The sequence below is a fragment of the Pseudorasbora parva genome, chromosome 19 (assembly GCF_024679245.1).
Source record: "Pseudorasbora parva isolate DD20220531a chromosome 19, ASM2467924v1, whole genome shotgun sequence".
Lineage (NCBI taxonomy): Eukaryota > Metazoa > Chordata > Actinopteri > Cypriniformes > Gobionidae > Pseudorasbora > Pseudorasbora parva.
Genome location: NC_090190.1, coordinates 6,252,803 through 6,278,015, shown reverse-complemented (window position 1 = coordinate 6,278,015; position 25,213 = coordinate 6,252,803). Strand labels below are relative to the sequence as shown.

At 36.6% G+C, this 25,213-nt stretch overlaps 1 protein-coding gene across 1 annotated transcript in view; it reads right to left on the bottom strand.

Annotated features, from left to right (window-relative positions):
• The window catches only part of calcr (calcitonin receptor), an 82,718-nt gene that overhangs the window by 11,285 nt on the left and 46,220 nt on the right, over window positions 1–25,213 (bottom strand). Inside the window, exons 6-15 of the mRNA XM_067425496.1 lie at window positions 21,805–21,973; window positions 21,583–21,693; window positions 19,298–19,410; window positions 14,558–14,649; window positions 9,188–9,314; window positions 3,617–3,770; window positions 2,115–2,175; window positions 1,950–2,016; window positions 1,398–1,616; window positions 1,272–1,313 (exon numbers count right to left, since the gene is read on the bottom strand). Coding sequence (XP_067281597.1) covers window positions 1,272–1,313; window positions 1,398–1,616; window positions 1,950–2,016; window positions 2,115–2,175; window positions 3,617–3,770; window positions 9,188–9,314; window positions 14,558–14,649; window positions 19,298–19,410; window positions 21,583–21,693; window positions 21,805–21,973 — 1,155 coding nt within the window. The remainder of the gene's footprint in view (window positions 1–1,271; window positions 1,314–1,397; window positions 1,617–1,949; window positions 2,017–2,114; window positions 2,176–3,616; window positions 3,771–9,187; window positions 9,315–14,557; window positions 14,650–19,297; window positions 19,411–21,582; window positions 21,694–21,804; window positions 21,974–25,213) is intronic.

Here is a 25,213-nt window from a genome sequence, read left to right as displayed (position 1 = left end):
CGAGTGCTAACATTTTTTTTTTTTTACCTAATCTTTTTTAATTAAGTTAATGCAAAGCGTGATTTTCACATTGACTGAAAAGCAGTAACAGTAAACATCACAACATATGTGCACCATGACAGATCATGGAGGAAAGTGGCATCAACCATGTCTGAATCAATGTGTCAGTTGCACAACATGGCCAGGTATTCACCCAGAAACTTGCTGAACGCCTGACTGAGTTCCTGAACACCAGCCACTTGGACAAAACGTCAAGCTATCTCAAAGGTCATGTCCTTCACACAGGGGGAGGAGGGGGGTAGGGGGTCGCTTACATTTAGCCCCTTTTATGAGGATGACAGGCATTTTCTGATTAGTTTTAAAGTGCCTTTATTATGCTATTTCAAAGGTTCCTAATTTTGCTTTAGATTACTCCTACAAAATGTTCACATTCACCCAAGGTTAAAGACACTTCAATTTTATCATAATATACATTGTAGCATCACCTCATTTGTCCCATTTGAGTCTGAAAATGGTTAATTTGAAGATTCAATCTCTGTTCTGATTGGTCTATCGCTTACAGCGTGAGTTGAAGACGAAACCCTCATTACCATATCTGAAGTTCAGCTCCAGAAGCTTCCTCAGAACTTGATACACAGTGAATTGAACAGTAGCGATGGTGTCGTTTTTAAAGTGCAGCAAAGTGGATTTGATTCGCAGCACTGAAAACCATGTCGACGATGTGTTTGAGGCTACAGTTTTTGAGGGCGAGTCAAACAATGAAGACCATAGGCTGGTATTATGCAAATTTGTGACCATTTTACACAGGTATATAACAGGAAGTGAGACTGGAATTGCTGACGACTGGCTTCAGCTATTTAGAATAGATTCTTTCTTTTTGAAGACATAAACTATTTTACAATCACAAATAACTATATTACACACTGATAGGTAATATTTGAAAAAGTATTTTTTTTTAAAAACTAAGTTTTTAATAAATTTTCACTGATAATCTGTCATTCTCCACGCCACATATTCACATTGGCGACTCATTTTTGGTTGCAATACAACCAATGACTTTTGATATTACAACTTGCTGCACTATTTTTTGGTTTGAGTGTGAAGGAACTGTTGTATGGACTACTTTTATGGGCTTTTAATGATTTTTGCATGGAAAATATCAAAATAATATTCATCACAAATTGAGCCAAACCACATGAGGGTGAGTAAACAATATAAGAATTTGCAATATGGGGTGAAATATCTCTTTATAAGGATTTTAATCAGCTTACCTCTCCATTGAAAAAACAGAATATGGTTGCCACCAGCAATCCCTTGCAAAATAGAAAATATGGAAGTGTTAACCATTTTTAGGTGTCTTGGACAAGTTAAAAGAGTTAGCATTCAGTCTGAGTTACCTGGTAATGCATTAATATGTGCATGATGTAATCGTATATCTCTCCTGCCAAGCGGTTCTCTGGCCGCCAAGGAAAGATGACGAACTGAATGCCCAATAAGGGCACCAGAATGAGGGTGGCCCTCACCGCCTTCATATACATGTTAGACTCGGCTCGGTGCGTATCTCTCAGTTTGGTAACTAAGACCCGTACTATGTTCAGCAGAAAGAATAAATTGACCTACAACATAAAAAAGATATTAAAATGAAACCCAAACAATCTTTAACTAACATGCTCTATTTAGATTTTAATTTCACACATAGTTAACACAATTAAGCTTGATTAACTGTGAATGAACACGATAATGGAATTTGAACAGAAACGCGATCTAATGAGATGTTAAATGCAATATTTGTCATTTGCGGCACTAAGAACATAACATGTTTATCTTTCTCAAAATTACGTTTGTTTCATGATTAAAATGGATTATTCAGAGCCAGATTTCTGATAAATGCTATGTGAATATATGCAAAGCTCAATATAATCGATAATAAATAAATAGTGCTGACTCACTAATAAAGCTGCCATGATGGGGCCGTGAACCACATAGAGCAGATGGGTCTCCACACTCATCCAGCAGCTAGTGGAAAATATAATAAATCCCATATCAGACCCACTGTCCACTGAACCTGGCCTGTCTTCTGTATTTACTGCTGAAAAGCAGTGAACATTACTCACTTGTCATCAAAGTATTTCTTTCTCGCCACAGCATGGATGGATGCAGGCACCAAGGGGAATCCTGTTGAAAGGAGAATTGTGACATTAGTCAAACACAAAATAGTATCCCTCTAATGCAAAATGAATGATAACGCTGTAACTGTTATTAGACGGCAAGCCATGACCACGTGAGATGCGTAACTTGAGTCTTTTGAGTATTTACCGTGTTTTACAGGCTCAGCATTTATAGACTAAATAAATAGTTGTCCTTGATGAATGATGAGGGGACGATTATCAGTACATGACTACTTACATTTCAGCCTGTTTCTCCCCCAAAGTTATTGAATAATAATAATAATGCATAGATCATATGAACTATATGATGCATTTAATGGTGTTAAACCCAGCCTGATCTGCCGGCGATTTGATTCCACAGAGCAACTCAGTCTGTAAACCTGTACATTCATTTCTACTACTTCTGTTACACTTTTGCAGGAACCAATCGCAGACTGGGTTTAACATGATGACGGATAGAGAAGCAATGGGTCGTTGCCCGTTGATCACGCCACTTGTGGTCTGATTGATCGAAGGACTATCCAATTGCATACAGGGTCATTCGAATAATGCTCGTTGATCACTCCTTTTGTACAGCAGAAAATACAGAGCAGACTCCCCAGACCAATGTTCAATCTTTTGAGCTTGATCTGGTGATAGCCAGACAAGTGTTTTCCCCCTAATTCACTTCAGTTATATGGAAATGTGTGGCTTGGACATACTTCAAACATTTTCCATTTGTTTTTCATAGTCAAAAGCAAGTAATGTAGGGTAAAACAACAAGATAATGACGTATGTTTGGGTGACATATTCCTGTAACGTTAAGAAATTTTAACATAGCGGCTTTGAATATCCTCAGGACAGCTCGAAAAGCCACGAGGCAGATTTTCTACAGATGGTCCAGGGCTGTCTTTTCTCCCTTTAGGAATGGATGATCCGGCACAGCGTTATCTCACAATCTTTAATAATGCTCCACAATTGAAGGCTTTTTTTTGGTCTATTTATCAGGCTACTTCCTAACCCATGTCACTGCTAACACAGAGAACAGGTGAAAGAAGATAGTTTAGCCTTGATCTTCAATAAACCGTCCTAATAAAACTGTCAGTGGGAGCAGTAAAGTACATCACAATGTGAAATAAACCATGACCCCAAACATCCACAAATGTCCAGCACATTGTGTCCTAAATGTGGATCGGCTGATTTGTCTGTCTTTAAACAAGTGTTTGTGCCAGCGACAGTGTTTTCTGTTTATGGAGCAGGAGGACATGACCACGAGCAAATGTAGCCAATAAATTATGGAGCAAAGACTGATGAAACAGCTGCCTTTGAAAACAGGACACGATACACTCAGTGCTTAGCAAATAGGGAGGGTGTTCATATTTACAATTCAAAGTTTGCTGACAGACGGGAAAGCAAAATTGGGAGCTGTGTTCAGATGGACAGAGGGAGCAGAGCTGCTGGAGACTCACCCCAGCCCAGAAGATAATACCAATGCAGATGCTGCTCCTCGGCAAATACGGCCACCACAATCAGCGTGTGCAGGTAAATCCCCTCACAGAGCATCCAGAAATAGTTACAGCCCAGCATGTACATGTGGAAGAAGTGCAGCACCTTGCAGCCAATCTGTGGAGGGAGAAAAGTGAGAGAACGAAGTAGACGGGTGCTTAAAGTTTCACTGCACCAAGCAATTCAGGCAAAAATGAAATCTGACAGGACAGTCCTGCTAAAAAAAGACCAGCTTACACCAGCATAAATTACAATGTCCAAACTAATTTATGCTGGTTATGGTCTAGCTAGTTAAGAATTAAAGAGATAGTTCACCCAAAAATGTATTATTAAACATCATGCCTATGTTCTAAACGTGGAAGACTTAAGATATATTTGATAACTTTTAGTCCCTCCGTTGACAGCTGACACTCTGATGCTTCAAAAAGTTCACAAAGAGATCATCAGTTCTTATTGAAGCGCAAATGTGATGCGTGAGAAAAGAATGAACCTCATTGGTTCTCGCCGAAGCTCAAATGTGATGCGTAACACAAGAATAAACCTCATTGGTTCTTGCAGAAGCTCAAATGTGATGCGTAACACAAGAATAAACCTCATTGGTTCTTGCAGAAGCTCAAACGTGATGTGTAACACAAGAATGAACCTCATTGGTTCTCGTGGAAGCTCAAATGTGACGCGTAACACGAGAATGAACCTCATCGGTTCTCGCGGAAGCTCAAACGTGATGCGTAAAACAAGAATAAACCTCATTAGTTCTTGCAGAAGCTCAAACGTGATGTGTAACACGAGAATGAACCTCATTGGTTCTCGTGGAAGCTCGAATGTGACGCGTAACACGAGAATAAACCTCATTGGTTCTTGCAGAAGCTCAAACGTGATGTGTAACACGAGAATGAACCTCATTGGTTCTCGTGGAAGCTCGAATGTGACGCGTAACACGAGAATGAACCTCATTGGTTCTCGTGGAAGCTCGAATGTAACGCGTAACACGAGAATGAACCTCGTTGGTTTTTGAACGTCAAGCAAACATGCTTGAACTTCCGTTAAAACAACTGATATGTGAGTTGATGAATGTTTAAATGTGAAAAAAGCCTAAATTAAATCTGTTCATCATATAATGATCGTGTCTCTTCAGAAAATGTAGACTAAACCGCTAAATTCATATGGATTAGTTTTATGCCCTCTTCATGAGGGTAATTAATGACATTAGTGATATATTTTTGGGGTAACTATCCCTTTACTGATCTACTGCAGTAGTACTCAGGTGATTGAAAACATTTATGTTTATTAATATCATTTTCATGAACTGCATATGCACAGCAATATGCAAAATTAACTGACCATATTATAAAACCTTAAACAACAGCGAAAAGTGTTTTGAAAGCCTAACTAGCATATTGAACAAACACTGATCCAAATATTGTTTTAGTATTAGCCAAATTATATATGGATTTTCATCAAAAAAGGTTGTATGGATGCACAACTTAAAACTATGAGCAGCATTTTCTCCTTTCTTGTAAAAGTCTGTTTATTTTGCTATCTTAACTATGTAAGATTATAAACTGAGTTGCATTTTATTATTCGTTGAAGAACGCAACACGCACATCTCCCGGAAATCCAGTAGAATTCAAACGTCTGCCTAGAAAAATAGCCATTGTGATGCCAAAAGCCCTTGTATTTACAACTGCGAATGAGCGCTTATCAGGATCAAGTGAACAGTGGATTTTCAAAAGTATGTGAAGTTCATGGCATAGACTCTTTAACCTCCAAAAGTTTTACAAGACGGTCTGCTATTGTAGGGACATTGACCACATTTTTCACACCCCTACAAATGATGCTGAACAAAACAAAGTGTGATTGATTGCTTTACATGCCAGTCAGACTGCCAATAAAAGAGTCCAGACCTTCTACTATCAGTCTGAAGGTCTGGCCATGCGAGAGTAGTTACTTAAATTAAATCTGACAGGTTTCAAAATCTGCTATTCGTCTGCTAAGAAGATAGTAGATACCTTCAGAATACCATTTTGATGTTTAACCTGGCCTGGACGATCCCTTACTCTGAATTTTTGAGTTGCCTGACTGCTTTGAAATAAACATGTGTGCAGTTTTAATTAGAAAATCCTGGCAAAGTGTCTATTCTCAATCCGCTGAGCTGAATCACACACACCTCCCAACAACCCATCAGTCATCCAGATTAACTTTTTACCATATGTCCATAGCTCTCTTCTGCCTGCTGCACCCACGCAACTGGCAGCAAGTCCTCACACACGTTATGAACCCCAACTTTTCTTTTAGAAGTCAATGCTTTTTTACTTTGATTGTGATGTCCTTGACGTGTATTGACATTCTTGTCAGACTAAGCACGGCTTATGTTAGAAACAAAGGGTTTAAGTCTAAACTAAACCCTAATTGTAACCTCTTCTCCTTCAGGCTGGAAATGCATTCTGTGCTGACTGTGGCTCGACTCACTGGAGTTGGAAGTAAAAACAGAAGGAGCTTGTTCTTCAGATGGAACAAGGATACCGTAAATTAAACATAGAGAATTCACCCCCACCCTCAAAAGAATGCACATCTGCATTACACTGGCCCCCAAAAAAATCATTTTGAGAAAGCATGACAGGCAAAGCGACGTTAGGTTTTAAAATGAAGGAGTCTGATGGATGCAATAATAATCTCTCAGACACAACCCAATATTTTTAGGCGAGTAAGAACAATGATTAAGATCTTTCTGAAACCCTAAAACTACACCTCTGCTGCACCCCAGTCCTTTCAGAACTTCAAAATGCAATATCGTGCAATATCGTTTTAGACTGTCTCACTTTTTATTAGTTTTTTTCTCATAATATTGGTATATTAGAAAAAATAAATAAATAGGCAATTCTCCTTGATCAAATTGGGTACAGTAGCTAAAAGTGAATGTTTCTCTTGAAACGCATCTCTTCACCACACCTCTTAGATCATGCAGTGCATTCCAATGTGGCAGATTTATGCATTCCTCCATAGAGAGAAAAAACTGAAACCATCCTATTCCAAGCAATGGAAATACAATGTGAATTAAACAATATGACCTTTTATGGTGTACTAAATATGTGTTTCTTCTTAACTGTAAAATCTTTTTGTGACCTTTACACAAACATAAGCATTTTTTCCCCTAATAAATACACATAATAAAGCATGGGTACTCTGTCAACCCATACATTTAAATTAAATAAAAAAATAATATTATTAAAGTAATATTTTTCTCAGTTATTACTTGAATATACTAAATAAATCTCAGTCTCTCTCTCTCTCTCTCTCTCTATGGATGGACGGACGGACGGACGGACGGACGGACGGACGGACGGACGGACGGACGGACGGACGGACGGACGGACGGACGGACGGACGGACGGACGGACGGACGGACGGACGGACGGACGGACGGACGGACGGACCGACAGACAGACAGACAGACAGACAGATAGATAGATAGATAGATAGATAGATAGATAGATAGATAGATAGATAGATAGATAGATAGATAGATAGATAGATAGATAGATAGATAGATAGATAGATAGATAGATAGATAGATAGATAGATATATAGATATATAGATAGATAGATTTTCCTCCTATAAAAAAAAAAACGAAAACCAAACAATGTGGTTGTTAAGGCTGACGTCACACGGCAGCGCCTCCGGGTCCAAACGCTCTATCTTATACCACAAGAAAAACTACAAACGGTGCTAATATACACACACAATGTGGTGTAATACTACAAAAAAGTTATAATAATAACCTTTTACTCCATACCATAATTCCAGATGGCCAGACAGTGATTCATCTTTTATAAATCATTAAAATATTAATGTCTGTAACGCTGTGACCATGGAGACTGTTGTGTAGACTGTAAGTATTTCAAATGTTTAACTTTTTTAAATGTTTGATGTTTAATATGAAAAAATGCGCTCATAAACGGGCGTCAATGGCATTCTCAAGTGAAACGAGTTGAGGCTTGGACTCAGAAACGGCGTTCCTTACGTCACGACTTAACAAGCGGATAGGGGTTTTCACGCCTACATTTCACACCTAAATAACCCTGGGTCATTCTAAACCGTGGATAAATGGAATAGACTGTACAATTAACCCTATACTAAGAGAATATGTTTCAGACTATATAGGAAAGAAGGAAACGGTCACTTCTTCACTCCAATTGTTATGTTTTCATTCACCATTTGATGTTTTACCCCTAAAAAATTATACAAAGTTTATACACTCTTACGAACAAGCCCAACTGTTGGTTTAAATTTATTTTAAACCCAACGGTTAGGTTTGTCCATATTTGACCCAAACATTGCTTGAAACAACCGAGTGGCATTTCCATGACTGTACAAAGCATGTGATATGTGATCCTGGAACACAAAACCAGTCATAAGTTGCACAAGTATATTTGTGATCTTGTGAGCGAGTCAACGCGTGTCACTCCCGGATAACAGAAAATGGGCAAAAAGGCGGGATGTGCGCGGAGCTGAGGTAATAACTATAGACGGCGGATAAATGGCTATCCACTTGTAACCACGCCCTTTATTATGCAGAATCTTAAGGCTTTATATAACGTAAACGAATGAGTTATAAAAAAATTCACCCCCCTCAGAGTTGTCATGAAGATCAAAATTAGCCTTCTAAGCCAAAACCACAATTTGTACCAGGCTGTAAACATGTTTTTTTCTGCTTTAAAGTTGAGAATTTTAACATGGGGCTCAATGAGATTCTGCTCCCTTCTGGAGCCTGTCCCTAGTGGCCAGTTGAGTTATTGCAGTTTGCATTACTTCCGTATTGGCTTCAAGAGAGATCGCGGGAGGTTGCCGCTTGGTCAAAATGAAAAAAAAATATTTCATGCCAAAATTCATTAGGATATTAAGTAAAGTTCATGTTCAATGAAGATATTTTGTAAATTTCCTACCATAAATGTATTAAAAAATTATTATTAGTAGTAATATGCATTGCCAAGGACCTCATTCGTACAAATTAAAAGGTGATTTTCTCAATATTTCGATTTTTTTTGTGTGCAATCTCATATTCCAGATTTTCAATTAGTTGTATCTCAACCAAATATTATCATATCCTAACAAACCATACACCAATGGAAAGTGCATTTATTCAGCTTACCGAGGATGTGTACAAAACCCTTATGACTGGTCCATAAAACCAGTCGCTTTGGATAAAAGCGTCTGCTAAATGATTAAATGTAAATGTAAAAATGGTCCAGCCACATATGAGGAATGTGATCGTTTGTATGTTGCTAAGCATCTATTCGTAACATTTTAACACTGCTTCATTTCAACTGTATACATTTGTCACCGCAATGATGGGTTAACAGCATAAAAGCAGTGCTAATCCTGTTTCTGCAGGTAAAAAACGGTGCTTCCCCACTTCAGGCGTGAAATGATCCTTTCACAGAATTGAAAGCGGGGTTTAGAGCGACAATAACCGGGGGTTAGGCGCGGTGTGGAAAGCCCTTTTGATGAGCATTGTGGAGTTGAGGGCACGTACCGGATTCCTCTCCACCACTTTGGGGTTGTTGACCACAGTTATGAGGTTGACGATGGTGAAGGCTGAGTTGAGCACGTACGAGAAGAATAAGTTCTTGTGTAGAGTGATTCTCTGACAGCTCAGACTCCTGGATGGGAGATAAAGAAATATTAATCACAGATCATTCATGACAGGCAGTTGTGTGAATTTTTGCAGTGTAATTCAGTTTGACAGGTCATTTCAGGATGCAAACTAACTTTTTTTTGGATAGTTTAGATACACAATAAATCAATCTGCTTCTAACAGATTGAAATCTTTACCCAAGCACTGAGCTTCTTTTCAGCATTTTCAAAATTTGCATTACACATCTGTTGTCACAGGTGAATAAATAATTCATAAATCAGACCATTCATTCATGCTTTTGCCATGCACCTCTTCACGGCAGCTTTAATATAGTTTTTATCTGCTCCACCTTGTCTGCTTTAAATGCCTCCTTACAAAGCCTGCATTACATTTTGATTCATAAAACGAGACTGTTACAATTAATCTGTCATGATCAGATCGTTAAAATAAACTTCAGCGGCTCGTTTCTCAGTCAGATATGCCCATCTAGAAAAGTAGATGGTAAACGCAGCCAGAAACGGCTCAAGATTTCCCAATGTCCTCTATATTATCTCACCATGTGGCTTGGCAGGCATCACTGATGTGCAAATATACAGTAGATGGTCATATGTTAATATCAGGAACTCAGGGATTTCATATTGAGAATTGTTTTCAGCCCAGTTTCAATAAAAGGATTTTTTTGGACTGGTGAAGTAATGTAACAGTACGTTTTAGTAGTATAATGAACTCTTTGTATCTCAAAAGATAAAGGGAAATTTGATTCCTCATGATATGACCATTTAATGACATGAACAGAATGTCAATTTTGCGCCACCTGAGGCCTGACCATCCTGGCTTTATTTCAAATACTGTCAAAGATTGTGAAATGCGCGCCTGTTTGGTTGGTTTGTACCATTAATTGCTTAGGGACTGCAAGACATTATTTTAAAGCAGAATTCATGAAGCTTCTATAAGGTTAAGGAAAAGTGATCTTGGGAAATATATACAGAGTTTTTTTTACGTATACAGTATATATATACACACACACACTGACCAGACACAACATTATTAACTATTCCTAATATTTTGTTGGCCCCCCTTTTGCTGCAATAAACTGCTCTGACCCCTAGAGCCATGGACTCCACTAGACCCCTGAAGGTGTGCTGTGGTATCTGGCACTAAGATGTTAGCAGCAGATCCTTTAAGTCCTGTAAGTTGCGAGGTGGGGCCTCCATGAATCGGACTTGTTTGTTCAGCACATCCCACAGATGCTCGGTTGGATTGAGAGCTGGGGAATTTGGAGGCCAAGTCAACATCTCAGATTCATTGTTGTGCTCCTCAAATCTTTCCTTATTGTTTTGTGGCAGGGACTGTTGGCACTTTCGTTGGTGGACAAGTGTCCCATTTGCACAAACTGCGATGCACTGTGTATTCTGACACCTTTCTGTCAGAACCAGCGTTAACTTCTTGAGCAATTTGAGCTCCAGTAGCTCATCTGTTTGATTGGACCACACGGGCCAGCCTTTGCTCCCCACGTGCATCAATGAGCCTTGGCCGCCCATGACCCTGTGGCCGGGTCACAGCTGTTCCTTTCTTGGAGCACTTTTGATAGATACTAACCACTGCAGACCGGGAACAGCCCACAAGAGCTGCAGTTTGGAGATGCTCTGACCCAGTCGTCTAGCCATCACAATTTAGCCAACAAAAACATAGAGATTAATTTGTTTCTTACAACATAACCAAAATTCAGAATCAAAAAATAAGACAGGGAGAGAACAGGATTTCTGAGTATGAAATGCTGTTTTGTTGCCGGTCAGGAGTTGTTAAATATGCCAAATTTGGGACGTAAGTCCACACCTGCATCATCAAATATCATTGCAATCACAAAATTAAGAAAGTCATGCTACTCACATGATTTTACTCAGTTTAACCTATAATTGCCAGCAGAGATCAGCTGAGTGCAAAGCTGGGATGGGAGTGAAAGCTGAGCTCATTTTCCAAAGCTATTTCCCATATTCCTAACCAAATATTTCTGGCATTATTCGGTGGGGCATAAATTAAAGCTTAGTGCAGCTGTATGCTGACACGTACCTCTTTGAGCACCACATCTGGACCCAATAAGACAACATTAAGACTTTGACATCTCAGAAGATCGGCCTGTAAATATCACCATCGCACCGTAAAAACAAGCGTTGCTATGTTACACTTCCAGATTGTGTACCAAACCAGCTGAACACAAATTATATTATATGTGATGCAACATAATTGACACAATAAAAATATTTACAACTGTGAATACATAAACTGGCTAAAGTTTATAAAACTGATAAAGTTGTAGATCGCTTAGTGACAGGCAGAATGAAGCCAAAGGCATCCAAATGCACTTTAAATAGTGCTCTCCCTTTCCCCAGTAATTTTGGTCTACAATTGCACATAAGGAATCATTCCATAATGCCATAATCATTAAATCAAATTAATCTCTGTGTCCTAACAACAGAAAAGTAATTACTTTATAAATAATACAAAAACAAGCATTTATTGAGTGCAAATGTTGAAATTAGGCTTTAATAGAAATATGTTTTTAATACTTTAAGAGTACATTGACTCTCAATCTTTCAATGATTGCTTAGTAAGAAAAATAATGATAAATAAATACAGATACAGCTGTGTGACATATAACTCAAAAGTTTATGTGCCGTTTAATGTATAAAAGACTCTTTGGCTCCTACATTTCATTACCCATGAAATTAAGTTTACCCAAGGGGATACAGACATACGGAAACCACGTCAGCATGAAATGACACACAAAACCTGACAAATACTACTTGTCATTTGGCTCAGGGCTTAGTGCAGCTCTGCCAGACAAATGGACACCGAGGATTTGCGCTCAATAAAAAATAATGATGAGAAACTATCGTTTTTTGCGATGCCAGAGCCAAATGACCCTTCTCTTTCAGCCTGTAAGCAAGAGGGCAAACAGTTGGGTCCGATTAAAAGAAGGATCACTAATCATTTAAACGTCCATAAAAGCATGCACGCTCATTGAACTGAATCACAAATCCTACAATGTTCGGCGATGTTTTCATCTCAAGCGGCAAATTAATCATCTTAAAGGGATAGTTCTCCCAAAAATACAAATTGCCTCCATTTCCTTGCCCTCAAGTTGATCCAAACTCTTTTTTGTCTTCTGAACACAAAAGAAGACATTTTGAAGAATCGTGTCAATGGGGTCCATAAACTGGTTGGTTACCCATATTTTTTTTAAATATCTTCTTTTGTGTTCAGAAGAAGAAAGAAATTCATACAGGTTTGTAACAACTTGAGGGTGAGTAAATTATATTTTATGGGTGAACTATCCCTTTAATAACTGCAATTTGTGACTGACAAAAGTATAAATAAACACTCATGTGAACAGGGGTCCGTTCTTCATACCTCGCTTAATAAATCTGAGATGATTTGACAGATCCCAGATCTTTTAATCTCTATAACTGATCTCTGGCTAATTTGGTTCTTGAAAAGAATTTGCGGATTGGATTAAAATATCTGGATTAAGTTATCTGAGATCACTGCTGGTGCCTGTGTTCCCTGAAGAGGGCAGATGATCGATACTCGAAACCACGATCAGCAATGCTCATATAATCATCATATAATTAAAAAAGCCACCTGGCGAAAAACTTGTCAAAGAAGAAAAACACGAATTTCTGGACCTTTGGACAAATGACCAAACCAACATAAAAGTTAGATAAATTAAATGTGTTTTGATGAACATGATTCCCAATTATTCATATTCACGATTTTATAATATTTGTACGCACTTTACATTTTTATTTCAATGTTGTAATTTCATTTTTAATTCAATTTGAATTTAGCAGTGGCTGGGACAGATTTTCAGTATCACCTCAAGATGCCATTTAATCCAGTTTACATGAAATAAGCTGCTTCGGAGCAGGTTTAAGCTGACGGACCTGTTGCTATGACAGCAAGTCCAAGATGAGCTTTGAAGAACCAAACAATCCGAGATCAAACCAAATCGTCAACAGTCAAATCCAGCTAACTGAGCTAGCGATACGAGGAACGGGCCCCAGCACTGAAGTCGACACAACTGTACCATTGAAACGTTTGGGCACGTATACTCAATCTTTTATTATTGTGAATTTCTACATTTTTAAACAATAGTAAATGAGATAAAACAAAAGCTCTGTAGCTTTTTGCTCTGTAGATGCCGCCTCATTCTCATCTTTATTACATGGATGTTTGCTTTTTAAACTGTTCTGTTTTCCCATTTATGCTGGACAACTGGCTGCTTTTCTTTCCCAATATGATCCAACACAACCATTAAAAATGTAGTTTGTAAAGAAATTGTAGTTGGGTTCCTTTCTCCTAATCTCTCAGCAAATTAAAACTCCATGTCCAAGTTCTTCTGATGTTTATTCCTTTCTTGTTTGTGTGTTAAGTTCTTAGGGAGCACCTTTTCTAGACAGTGATTGGGTGGTCTGGTGTAACTTCCTCTTCCAGACAACTGATAATAATTTAACGGCCCAGAGTCAATTATTCCATACTTGTTAGTATAACGGATTTTAATCTGTATAAACTGATAGGATTCCAAAATAGCAAATGTTGTTTTATATTAGTTTTTTTTCACCAAAACAACATCACACTGAAATCATTCCCTTTGGGCTTCAGTTTGCATATAAAACATCAATTGCATTTCAATGTATGATTTGCAGTTCAGTCAAATAATTATTTGGTGATTGATTTAGATTTTGATGCATTCACGAGGCACTGTATATGGTAATTCAGCCAACAAACCCAGAAAAAAATGCTAATTTTCCTGACTTTGTGGAAGTAATTGCCTCATCCAGAGTCGTATATAATTCAAGGGTTAATGCGTTTAACTTCAGACTGCATTTCCGTGTCACCATGCTGACGGGAAAGCCTATCCATCTTTTCTATTCAGTTTAAATCGGCCTCTGTGATAAATGGGGTAAGCGAGAGTTTCTTGGTAAATCTCTCTTTAAAAAGCTTAAACGAGGACTCTGTCAATGAAATCAATCTCAGACGCCACCGCAGCATTCTACCTCCACACCGTCACCGCCACCAGCTCTGATAAATGACAAAATGTTTGAGAGTAGACAACACACAGCCCTGCCAAAAACAAGCAAATAACTGAGCGACCCATCATCGAGAGGCTTATTGATCGTTCTGAAGGAACTGTAGCTACGCAGCAGATATTTCTGGCCTTCTTCGAGACGTATGGGTGGAGACAGTCAAGAGGAGGTGGAAACTCACCTGAAATAAAAGAATATGGCCAGTGAGATGAGAAGGGACACTATAGAAAGAGCATGACCCACAATCGCCATGTAATACAAAATATACGCCATCTGAAATGAGACAAATAATATTATGGTCAAACCCTGTGTTCAAGGTTTTGTTTTTGCATTCAAGAAACCCTAAAGTAAATTCACCATTTATATTCAAATGTATTCTTACAACGCAAATAGTATTAATATTATGAAAAGCAGAGAAAAATATCATAAATGAAAACAGATTGCATCAAATATAGTATTTCAGTCGCTGAAAAGACAAACTGTATGCAATTTAAAATTATTTATGAACGGTATTTAAAGTGTGTTATCACATTGATATTCTGTTTATAATTAGTTCCCGATTAGAAACATTCACAAAGTATCAACCTGAAACTTCAATTATAAGTATATTTTGAGGTATTAAACATAACATAATAATAAAAAAGCTGATTTAAGCACTCTGATACTTTCATGCAACAAGGATAAAATCTCAAAGTAGGCCTAAAAATTGCATTGAAAGTGAATATGCCAATTTATTGTGCCTTTTTTATAAAGTCCATCTGGTGTGATGAAGTGAAGTGCACAGATTTTAAAACAGAGTTTGCCTGAGCTGATATTTTCTCTCTATCCCTCTCTTTGTAAAGCAGCAGTTGTTATGAATAATTTTCAGAGCCGCTGTCCCCCCAAAAAGCTGTTAAGTTCAACTGAAACTGCCTTGTGTAGACACTACGCTTCACTGCCGCTGAGTCTGAAAGAAACACTCAAATCCGACATTCCCTTCAGGAACAGCTTTTAAATAGTATGAAATTGTATCAAAGCTGTATCTATCACATGTATGCTTTTTAACTGATATTGTGGTAGGTTTGGCCAGAAAAGCTGATCTGTTCATTATGTGTCTTTTTTTCTTCTGCAATATTTATAAACATTTTATGTTTAAACACAAATCACAGGGAATACTCAGTATGAGTATTCTCGGTATACTAATCCCAGTTAAAACTAAGAATGATTTCCTATTGTCCCCATTCAGTTGTGAAAACGCTATTTCTGAATGTTTAAAATGTCCAGTATATATATATATATATATATATATATATATATATATATATATATATATATATATATATATATATATATATATATATATATATATATATATATATATATATATATATATATATATATATTTATATATATATATATATATATATATATATATATTTTTTTTTTTTTTATTTTTTTTTTTATTATATATATATATATATATATACAGAGGTGGTAAAAGTACTCAAAAGTTATACTCGAGTGAAAGTATATATACCTGAATAAAAAAATACTCCAGTAAAAGTAGAAAGTCCTCCATTCAAACATCACTTGAGTAAAAGTACAAAAGTATCAGATTTAAAACGTACTCAAGTACCGAAAGTAAAAAGTAAATATTCAAATTAACTGTAAATATCAATAATTAAGCTGATAAAATCTTTTGGGACTGATATGCAATGCTTTAATTGAACAAATGATAAGGTTAGATACTGCAATTAAGAATTTGTTAGATTTGCAATTAATAGGAGACAATTAAGCACCTTAACACAGTATAGGGGTTAAACTTAAAATAGACATGTTCCATAACATTAGCTCCATAAAACAGATGAGGAGCAAGATACTATTAAATAATTCAAAATTAATTTAAAAGCCATAACCACAATGACATATTACATAACAATTAGTTAATAGTCATGTGCCTCAACAAAGCCCCTTTCACACTGCACGTCGGACCCGCAATATTCCCGGAGCATTGCTGGGTCGCCTTCTGTGTGAAAGCAACCACGTCCCGGGACTGATTACCGAATTCGACCCAGGTCGGGGACCTAGTAATATTGCGGTATTCGACCCGGGACGAGCGCTGTGTGAACAAAAGCCGAAACTAATGCTGCAACGTGTACGTAGTTATCGTGCGACTCCTAGAGCTTGTTTTTTCAATAACACAACCCTGCAGTGCCAGAAGAGCTCGTCGGTGTTTTAAACACAGTGAGTGTTCGTATACAAAAGAAACTAAAGTTAAACAAGCAGAAATGTGCGCAAACTGGACACAAGTCGAGACCACGGAGCTCCTTACTATCCGCGCTGAAGCTGAGATCGCTCGCCGTTATACGTCACATCCGGATGTCACGTGTCAACTCGATCCGGGACCGTTACGGGTTGTGTGTGAGCGCACATATTACGGTATTTCGCTGGCAGTGAGAATGGACCAAATCTAGCGGCCCGGGAACAAATGCTGGGTCGCATTATCTGTGTATTTGCTGGAATCGCAGTGTAAAAGGGGCTCAAGTAAAGTCATACTATAATTTTGCCAAATTTTATGATTAATGATTAATTAAACAGACAACCGAGAGTCGGAGTGCATGGCTTTGAATACATGAATTTACATTATTAGTTAATGTAATATGTTATTAGGGAATTATTGATGTCATATTTAATTAATAGCAATTCATATATTACTTAATCTATTAATCATAGAGAATGTTCATTAGTTGCTGATGCAGTAATCATTAATAAATGGTTTAGTTCTTCATTAGTAATACATTAACTCATGATTATCTGTGCATTAGGCATGAATTATTATAGTGCACCTGTATTGTAAAATGTTACTGATGTTTTCATAGTAAATTGTGTGCCGCAAAATAAAAAAGTTGGGGAAACACTGAGCTAACGTTAGTGTGGCAAACCTGACTTGTCAGCTTTTCCAAGTCTATACCCGACTGGATCATCCATGACTGACCAGACCGGTTTGGAAATCAAGTGATATAAATACTAAATACTTGGAGCGGGCGTGGGGAAATGTATTGGAGTAAAAAGTAAACTTTGCCTTTAATATTGTAGTGGAGTAAGAGTAAAAGTAGATGCAAATAAAATATACTAAAGTAAAGTACAGATCCCCGAAAAAAATACTTAAGTAAAGTATCAAAGTATTTTTACTTGATTACTTACCACCCCTGTATATATATATATATATATATATATATATATATATATATATATATATATATATATATAAAAATATCTTGTTTGTGTGAAACTTAAGGAACCATTTAATTTTATCATTTTCTCAACATGATGGGAAATGTTACGTTGTATGTTCTCTGAAACATATACTAGGGCTGTAAATCGATTGAAATATTTCATCGTGATTAATCACATGATTGTCATGAGTTAACTTGCGATTAATCGCAACTTAATTGCACATTTTTATCAGTTGTAAATGTATCTTGTAAATGTTCCACGATTCACGTGAAGTCGCGTACAGTGTGAGAAACATGGATTTGGGAGAGCTCTTGTTCAGAAAAGTAACCTGTATTCACTTCAACCGATTGTAATGTATTTAGTTCACTAAAACACATGCACTGTAAGTGGTGATGGTGTTAATGATTTGCCTCGGATATGAGCGAGAGGGCACTTGCAGTGCATCGCGCTCGGACTGCAGAGAATGTGCTCTGTGTAAAAACACACTTTTCTTTTGACCTGTAGTCTAATAAAAGTTAAACAGAAAATATGGTAGCTTATGTAGGCTATAACTGCACTTGTTTCAGAATAGTAATGTTAATGTTAACCCTTTTCTTCCTCTATTGTAATGTTTGCTGCTGCATCCTTCAGGTCTATGGCTGATCTCAGTTTCTACGTGCCAGGCCACGGATCAAACAGAAAATGTGTGCTGCGTTAATCGGGCAATAATAAAATGAATGCCGTTAAAATGAATTTGCGTTAACGCGTTATTAGCTCGTTCATTTTGACAGCCCTAATATACACAACTAAAACTATTTCTGAAAAAAAAAAAAAAAAAATCTTCCATGAATAGTGTTTTTGTGCTAATGTTTTGAGAACATTATTAAAGACCAGAAAACTTAAAACAAACATTCTATTAATGTTACTGGAAGAATGTTTGTTTATAATGGGAGTTATGAAGTTATGAACAAACGTTCTTCCAGTACGGTTAATTGAACATTCATTCAAACTTATCTGGTCTTTAATTCTTTCCTCGCCATTGACAGAATTTTTTATTTTTTTAATACATTTTTTATTACATTTACCCACATGTATTGATAAAAAAAAGAATGCACAAAGCTCTAAGAAAACAGGTTTGTTTGTTTGTTTTAAAAAAAGGAGAAAGTCAATATCTTGATTTTGATATTGCATGTTCTGATAATCATACAAAAAATATTCTGGGGGCCATGCCATTTTTGTGAAAATGATCCAAAACTCTGGTGGGGGGCTCACGACTTTTTTTTTTTAACACTGGCAGGTAAAGAATTATTAATTTGCTCAAAATATGAGCACAAAAAAACAACTTTATTTATATATTGTTCATGGATCTTTTTTCCTGAAACATTTTAGTTGTCATTTTGTTGCTGCTACTGTACTTGTTTTAGAATGTTCAGTATTCAAAAGTATCATTTCCATAATGTTTACAAAATTATAAAAATGTAATGTTCTCTTAACAGTCATATAACTAAGAATTTAAAAAAATTAAATGTTATTGTTTTGAATGTTCTAAAATACATTTTTCATAATTTAATGGGAACATTAGTACAACTTTCTTAGAACATATTTTTGTTAGCTGGGATGTGTACTGTAAGAGTTTCTTTTCATAAAATATGACCCTTTAATTCATAAATATTCATAACTATAAAACTTTCCTTTAAGACAATTTAAGGACGGCCCATCCTCCTACCTTGAGCTTGTCCTTGGTATGAGCAATGCAAAGGGTGTAGTTGGACCATGTCCTATTTGTTTCAGGGTGTCTGAACCAATTTCCAGTCTCATCACAATACTTGGTGACCTTTTCTAAATGAACAAGGAAAAAGCCATTACACTTTATCTTTTTAAGTTACCCTGGTGATAGAAAGGCTCACAACTTTCAAAATGCTTTAGTAAAGTTTTCAAAAACGCATGCGATTTTATATGCAAGTCAGTATTATTTTTTAATTATCCTGTGAAGATCATTCAAGCAGGACTGTAGCTAGGAAATTCTGGGCACCCTCAAAAAAACATTAATGTGGGCCCCCAACACCCTCCACTCATATCATGGTAAAGGTAGGCCTAAGATATGGGCATGGAGGCCAACATCTGGTGTCATGCACCTAATAAGGCAAAATAACAACAGATATAAATTTATAAATGCAAATAAAGGTTAGTGCTTAAACTTTTTTATGTAAAAAGTTGTATACAAATATTAAAGTAAAAATGGCATTAGGTGATTCATAACTTCCCCTAGGCAGAAATCGTGTTTGCGGGGGCACTTGGGACATAAGAAAACAAAATGTATGTACACAACATGTGTACAACTAAATTAACGATCTCTTAAATATTTCCTAATTTCACAAAACATTTTGATTTAGTTTCGTGAAATAGTTTTTATTAAACATGGATCTTTATTTAAGAGAGCCGCACAGGTATACAGAGATGTTGACAGTACCGGAGTGTGAGGACGGCATCCTATTCCCGTGAAATAAATCGGGCAACGAAAAGATCGGGGCACGGCATCCCATCGCATTGACTCCCTACAGTGCACTAAAATAATGTTTGATAGACTTAAGCATTGCATCCCTGACATTTTCATAAGCATCCCTGACATTTTCAACCAGTCTCACATCCACTGTAGCAGTACTTCTAAATTCAACTGTTCTCAGAGCAGCCTCTACTATAATTGGTTCTGTTAACCAGCTGGGGTGGGACCTGAGGTTTTATTGGCATCTCTCTGCTGTTTGCTGCTGATTGAGCTGAAATAATTTATAACCATCGGACCATAAGCATTTTAAAGGGTTAGTTCACCCAAAAATGAAAATTGAGTCATTAATTACTTACCCTAATGTCTTTCGACACCCGTAAGACCTCCGTTCATCTTCAGAACACAAATGAAGATATTTTTGTTGATATCCGATGGCTCAGAAAGGCCTTCATTGACACCAATGTCATTTCCTCTCTCAAGACCCATAAAGGCACTAAAGACGTCGTTACAAAGCCCATCTCACTACAGCGGCTCTACAATCATTTTATGAGGCGACGAGAATAGTTTTGTGTGCAAAAAAAACGAAATAACGACTTATATGGTGATGGGCCGAATTCAAAACAAAGTTTTGAACGGTTATGAATCAGTGTATCGATTCATAGCTCAACCAATAGAGCATGGTGCTAGCAACGCCAAGGTCATGGGTTCGATTCCCAGGGAAAGCAAGAACTGACAATAATGTAAAATGTGTACCTAGAATGCAATGTAAATCGCTTTGGATAAAAGCGTCAGCCAAACGCATAAATGTAAATGTAAATAATTCAGATCGCCAATGTCACGTGATTTCAGCAGTTTATAGGTTTGATAAGCGATCTGAATCATTATTAGGGTAAGTAATTAATGAGAGAATTTTCATTTTTGGGTGAACTAACCCTTTAAGGGAGGGGAGAGAGAAGAGACCAACTAACTACATTGCTTGTGTTGTTAGTTTTCAATGAACTATCAGGCAAACAAATGTATATACCATAAGGATTCATAAGAGTAGGGGAAAATATATCATAACTACTGGATTTAGTGGGCCCCCTGTTATTATGACCACCTTTCACCTCACTAGCCACAGCCCTGCTTTCAATAATTGAGTTGGTGTAGACCAGTACAGGTTATAAACTTTTTTTTCTTCAAGACGACATAGATTGGTTATCTGGGAAAACTATAGCTGCGTTCACGGCATGTTGTAATCACAGCACTAATGAGATGACAACACGTGACGTTCTACTCAGAGCTGTTCGCGTATTCAATTATGCATTTTTATGGCAACACTATCAACGGCAATATGAATCTGCAGCGGTCAGTTGGTACAAGTCAGAATTTTGTTGTAATACGAGTTATCCGTTTTTTTACGAGTCAGAATCTCATCATTACGGTAAAACCAACATGGCTCAAACTACACTTAACACCAAAGTTTTTTTTTTATTTTGAAAAAAAGCTAAAAAGTGAAAGAATTGTACCAGTGGAGTCAAAGTCAGGGAAGTAATTTGGACAGTACTGAGAAGTGTACGTTCCTCCCGGAGTGTCGTCCCAGCATAGCCATCCATCCCATGTGCGGTTACAGTATGGACCTAAAGACAAGCACACAAACAATCAGAGCCAATTCCACTGTAAAATTGCTCTTTGCACTTTGTGCTAATGATTCAATCAAAAGCCTCTTCTGAGGCTCTCTGTTTCCACACCTGATTTGTTATATGGCTGGTCTCTGTTCATTTTCTCAAAGCATTTATATTGACCATCGATGATCTTCTTCCTCTCCTCCGCTTTCTGAGTCACTACAGGGCTGACCTGACTCTCAGCTGTAGGATCCAGCTCTGTCTCTGTCTCTAAAAAGCCATGAACTGGTAACGTCTGAAGAAGAAAGCATTTGTTTTCAGAATACACATAAAAGGAGCATTGGATAATTAGGTGCCATGCACTGAAGTGTGTGTTCTTTCTCTCTATGTAACTATTTTAAAGAAGTTGTGAAATGTGTCCCCCTAGATGAGGAGAGTCTGATTATTCATAGCAATTTCTGATTCCTTTAAATCCCTCTAACCTCACCAACCCATCAATGTTGAACTTACTGCTTTCTATCTGCTTATAACTTTTGATCCAAAGTTGAATATGCCCAATGGTTTTGATTTCTGCTCGACAAGACATTTACATCTCTGTTTAAAACATACACTTCAAATTAATAGTGTAAATAGACATGAAAAAAACATAACAAGTTTGGATGCATGAACAACCCTCAAGTGTGTGCTGTCCCTGGTTCATAAACAGCCTATCGTATGCCTTGATAAAGTGCCACGAGTGACAAGTTGCGTTGCTGGTTCGGTTGCACCATGAGACAACAGAACACACAAACACATGCGAAAATGAGTGAGGGGATTGTGAATAAAAAGGACATGGATTAATCTAACAGCCTAACACACGGCAGAAATACACACAAAAACAGCCAGTTAGTGCATAATGGGTCTCATTCACTAAGTATGCGTACACACAAATAACGCCCTATTTTTAGTTTTATAATTGTGTTAAGTTATATTTCATTCATATCAATTCAATTCTAAATCAATTCATTGTAGGCTAAAATAGTATAATCCATACAATTATATTGTGAAATTGAATTTCATCTTAATTCAATCATATACATGAGTATATGAGTAAGAATAAAAAAATAAGAGTAAGAAAAGCTGCGTTATAGCTTCAGCTGTGAGTTTTCTTTGAATAATGCAGATATACGCATATGTTAATAAGAGGTATAAAAAGTGTTTGTGGTGAGAATGGCACACTTGGAACTGCTCGAGGATCCGGGCGAGAGCACGCCTGCGAACAGCGGCGAGTTTGACGAGAGTAACGAAAGGCTGTGAGGAAAATGTGTGTGAAAAGCCCTTATATGGAGATGATTTGGGTGTGTTTTATACTGACTGACCTCATCCACACGGCCACTCATCTAGAATACTCCAATTCACTAACATCCGAGCAAAGTTAAGAACAAATGAATGTGAGTATGAATGTGTTGTGAATCAGAGATTCGCACAAGTATGAAAGACTCCTCCACACATTTATTAGTGAATGAGACCCATTAAGTGCATATTCTGCGGGTCAGCGGGTGTGAATGAGAGCTGTAGTTTCGTCTACTACACAAACTCAAACATTACATTTAAAAAAAATATTCCATTGTTAAAGTTTTATGAATTAATTCAATTAGACACCATTTTTGATTATAAATTTAAATCAAACTTTATGGAATTCAGACTAATTAAATGGAAAATACAGAATTTAGAGGAAAATAATGGATTTCATGGGGCCCTAAATTAAAAGGTAGTTCAGAGAGAACCACTTAAGTCAAAAAATACCATAATTTGTAAAATTTTATTGGCATGTTTAACTAAAGTTACACTTGGCGGTTTGGCTCTGCTGTTCTAAATTCCCTGTCCTTTTCATGAGCTCCATAAAAAGCTAAGACAGGGGGACAACCTCCCATTTTTAAACTGGGAGAGCAGCAAATCCCCCCATTGAGAACTGAATGACAATATACTGTAAAAAAAAAAGTATTTAAAAAATAAGTTACCTGGTTGCCTTAACATTTTGAGTTAACTGGAATAAAAATTTTGAGTTACTACAATGAACATTTTTGAGAATCGACAGCCTTTATTCAAATATTATTAAAAGGTTTTGTAACCACTGTAAACATTTTTGGTTGTTTTTTGTTAGTTTAACTTAAAAAAGTAAGTAACCTGGTTGCCTTAAAATTTTGAGTTTATTGAAATTAAACATTTGAGTTGATACAATGAAGGAAATTTGTTTAATAAATAGAAACTCAAAATATTTTTGTATCTGAACCACATAAAAAATGTGATAAATCATGAGAATAGCACTATTTGGCATGTTTCACTGCATCATCAGAAATAAAACACACACAATTACCCAATATGCTTAAAAAAATCTTTTAATAATATTTGGATAAAGGTTATCGAATCTCAAAAAATGTTCATTGTAATAACTCAAAATTTCAATTTCAATGAACTAAAAATTTTAAGGCAACCAGGTAACGTTTTTTTCTAAATATTTTTTTACAGTGAGCATATTGGTTAATTGTGTGTGTTTTATTTGTGATGACGCAGTGAAACATGCCAAATTGTGCTTTTTCATGATTTATCAAATTTTTTATGTGGTTCACTATAATAATATTTTGAGTTTCTATTTATTAAACCAATTTCCTTCATTGTATCAACTAAATGTTTTTATTTCAATAAACTCAACATTTTAGGCAACCAGGTTACTTTTTTAAGTTAAACCAACAAAAAATCTTTTTACAGTGTAGCTACGTACGTTTACATGGGCACTTTTGGCTGAATTTATTCCGATTGATAAATCCGAACATAGTTTACATAAACGCTAAACAAGTGATCAGATCGATGTACGTGTTAATATGTCACAGGCTTCTGATAAGATTTGATCTTTTGACATGAGCACACTGCACAAATGTACAGAGTTTCCCATTGTTGTTCCATACTAACCATCCCACTTGTCTTTGTTTTAAAATGCAGACTTAATATTTTTACTTATGGCAAGGCAAGGCAAGGCAAGGCAAGGCAAGGCAAGGCAAGTTTATTTGTATAGCACATTTCATACCCAATGGCAATTCAAAGTGCTTTACATAGAAATTAATTAAAACAGTGGTAACAAATGCATGAGAGAAAAAAGAATACCATATGGACGAATAAAGAATTAAAAACAAGCATAGTTAAAACAGTCGTAAAGATATAGTAATAAAAAATAAATAAATAAAAAAATAAGATAAAATAAAATAAAATGGTCAGATCCACAATAATGGTCTGATATAAAAATAAACATTCTTCAGTTTACTGCCTACATACATGTACCATCTTAATTAGAACACCTCTCATTCATTTCTTTCTCAAACACGTTCATAACATCCATTTTAATCACTGTTCCCTGATTTTTACTCAGAAACCTTCTTGTTAAAACCCTTACTCACTCATCATACCCTCCACAGATTTACACATACTCAAACCTTATTGTCAAACTTACTATTTCCATCAAACCCAGTTTTCACTCGTCATATTCAACTCAAAAGAACAT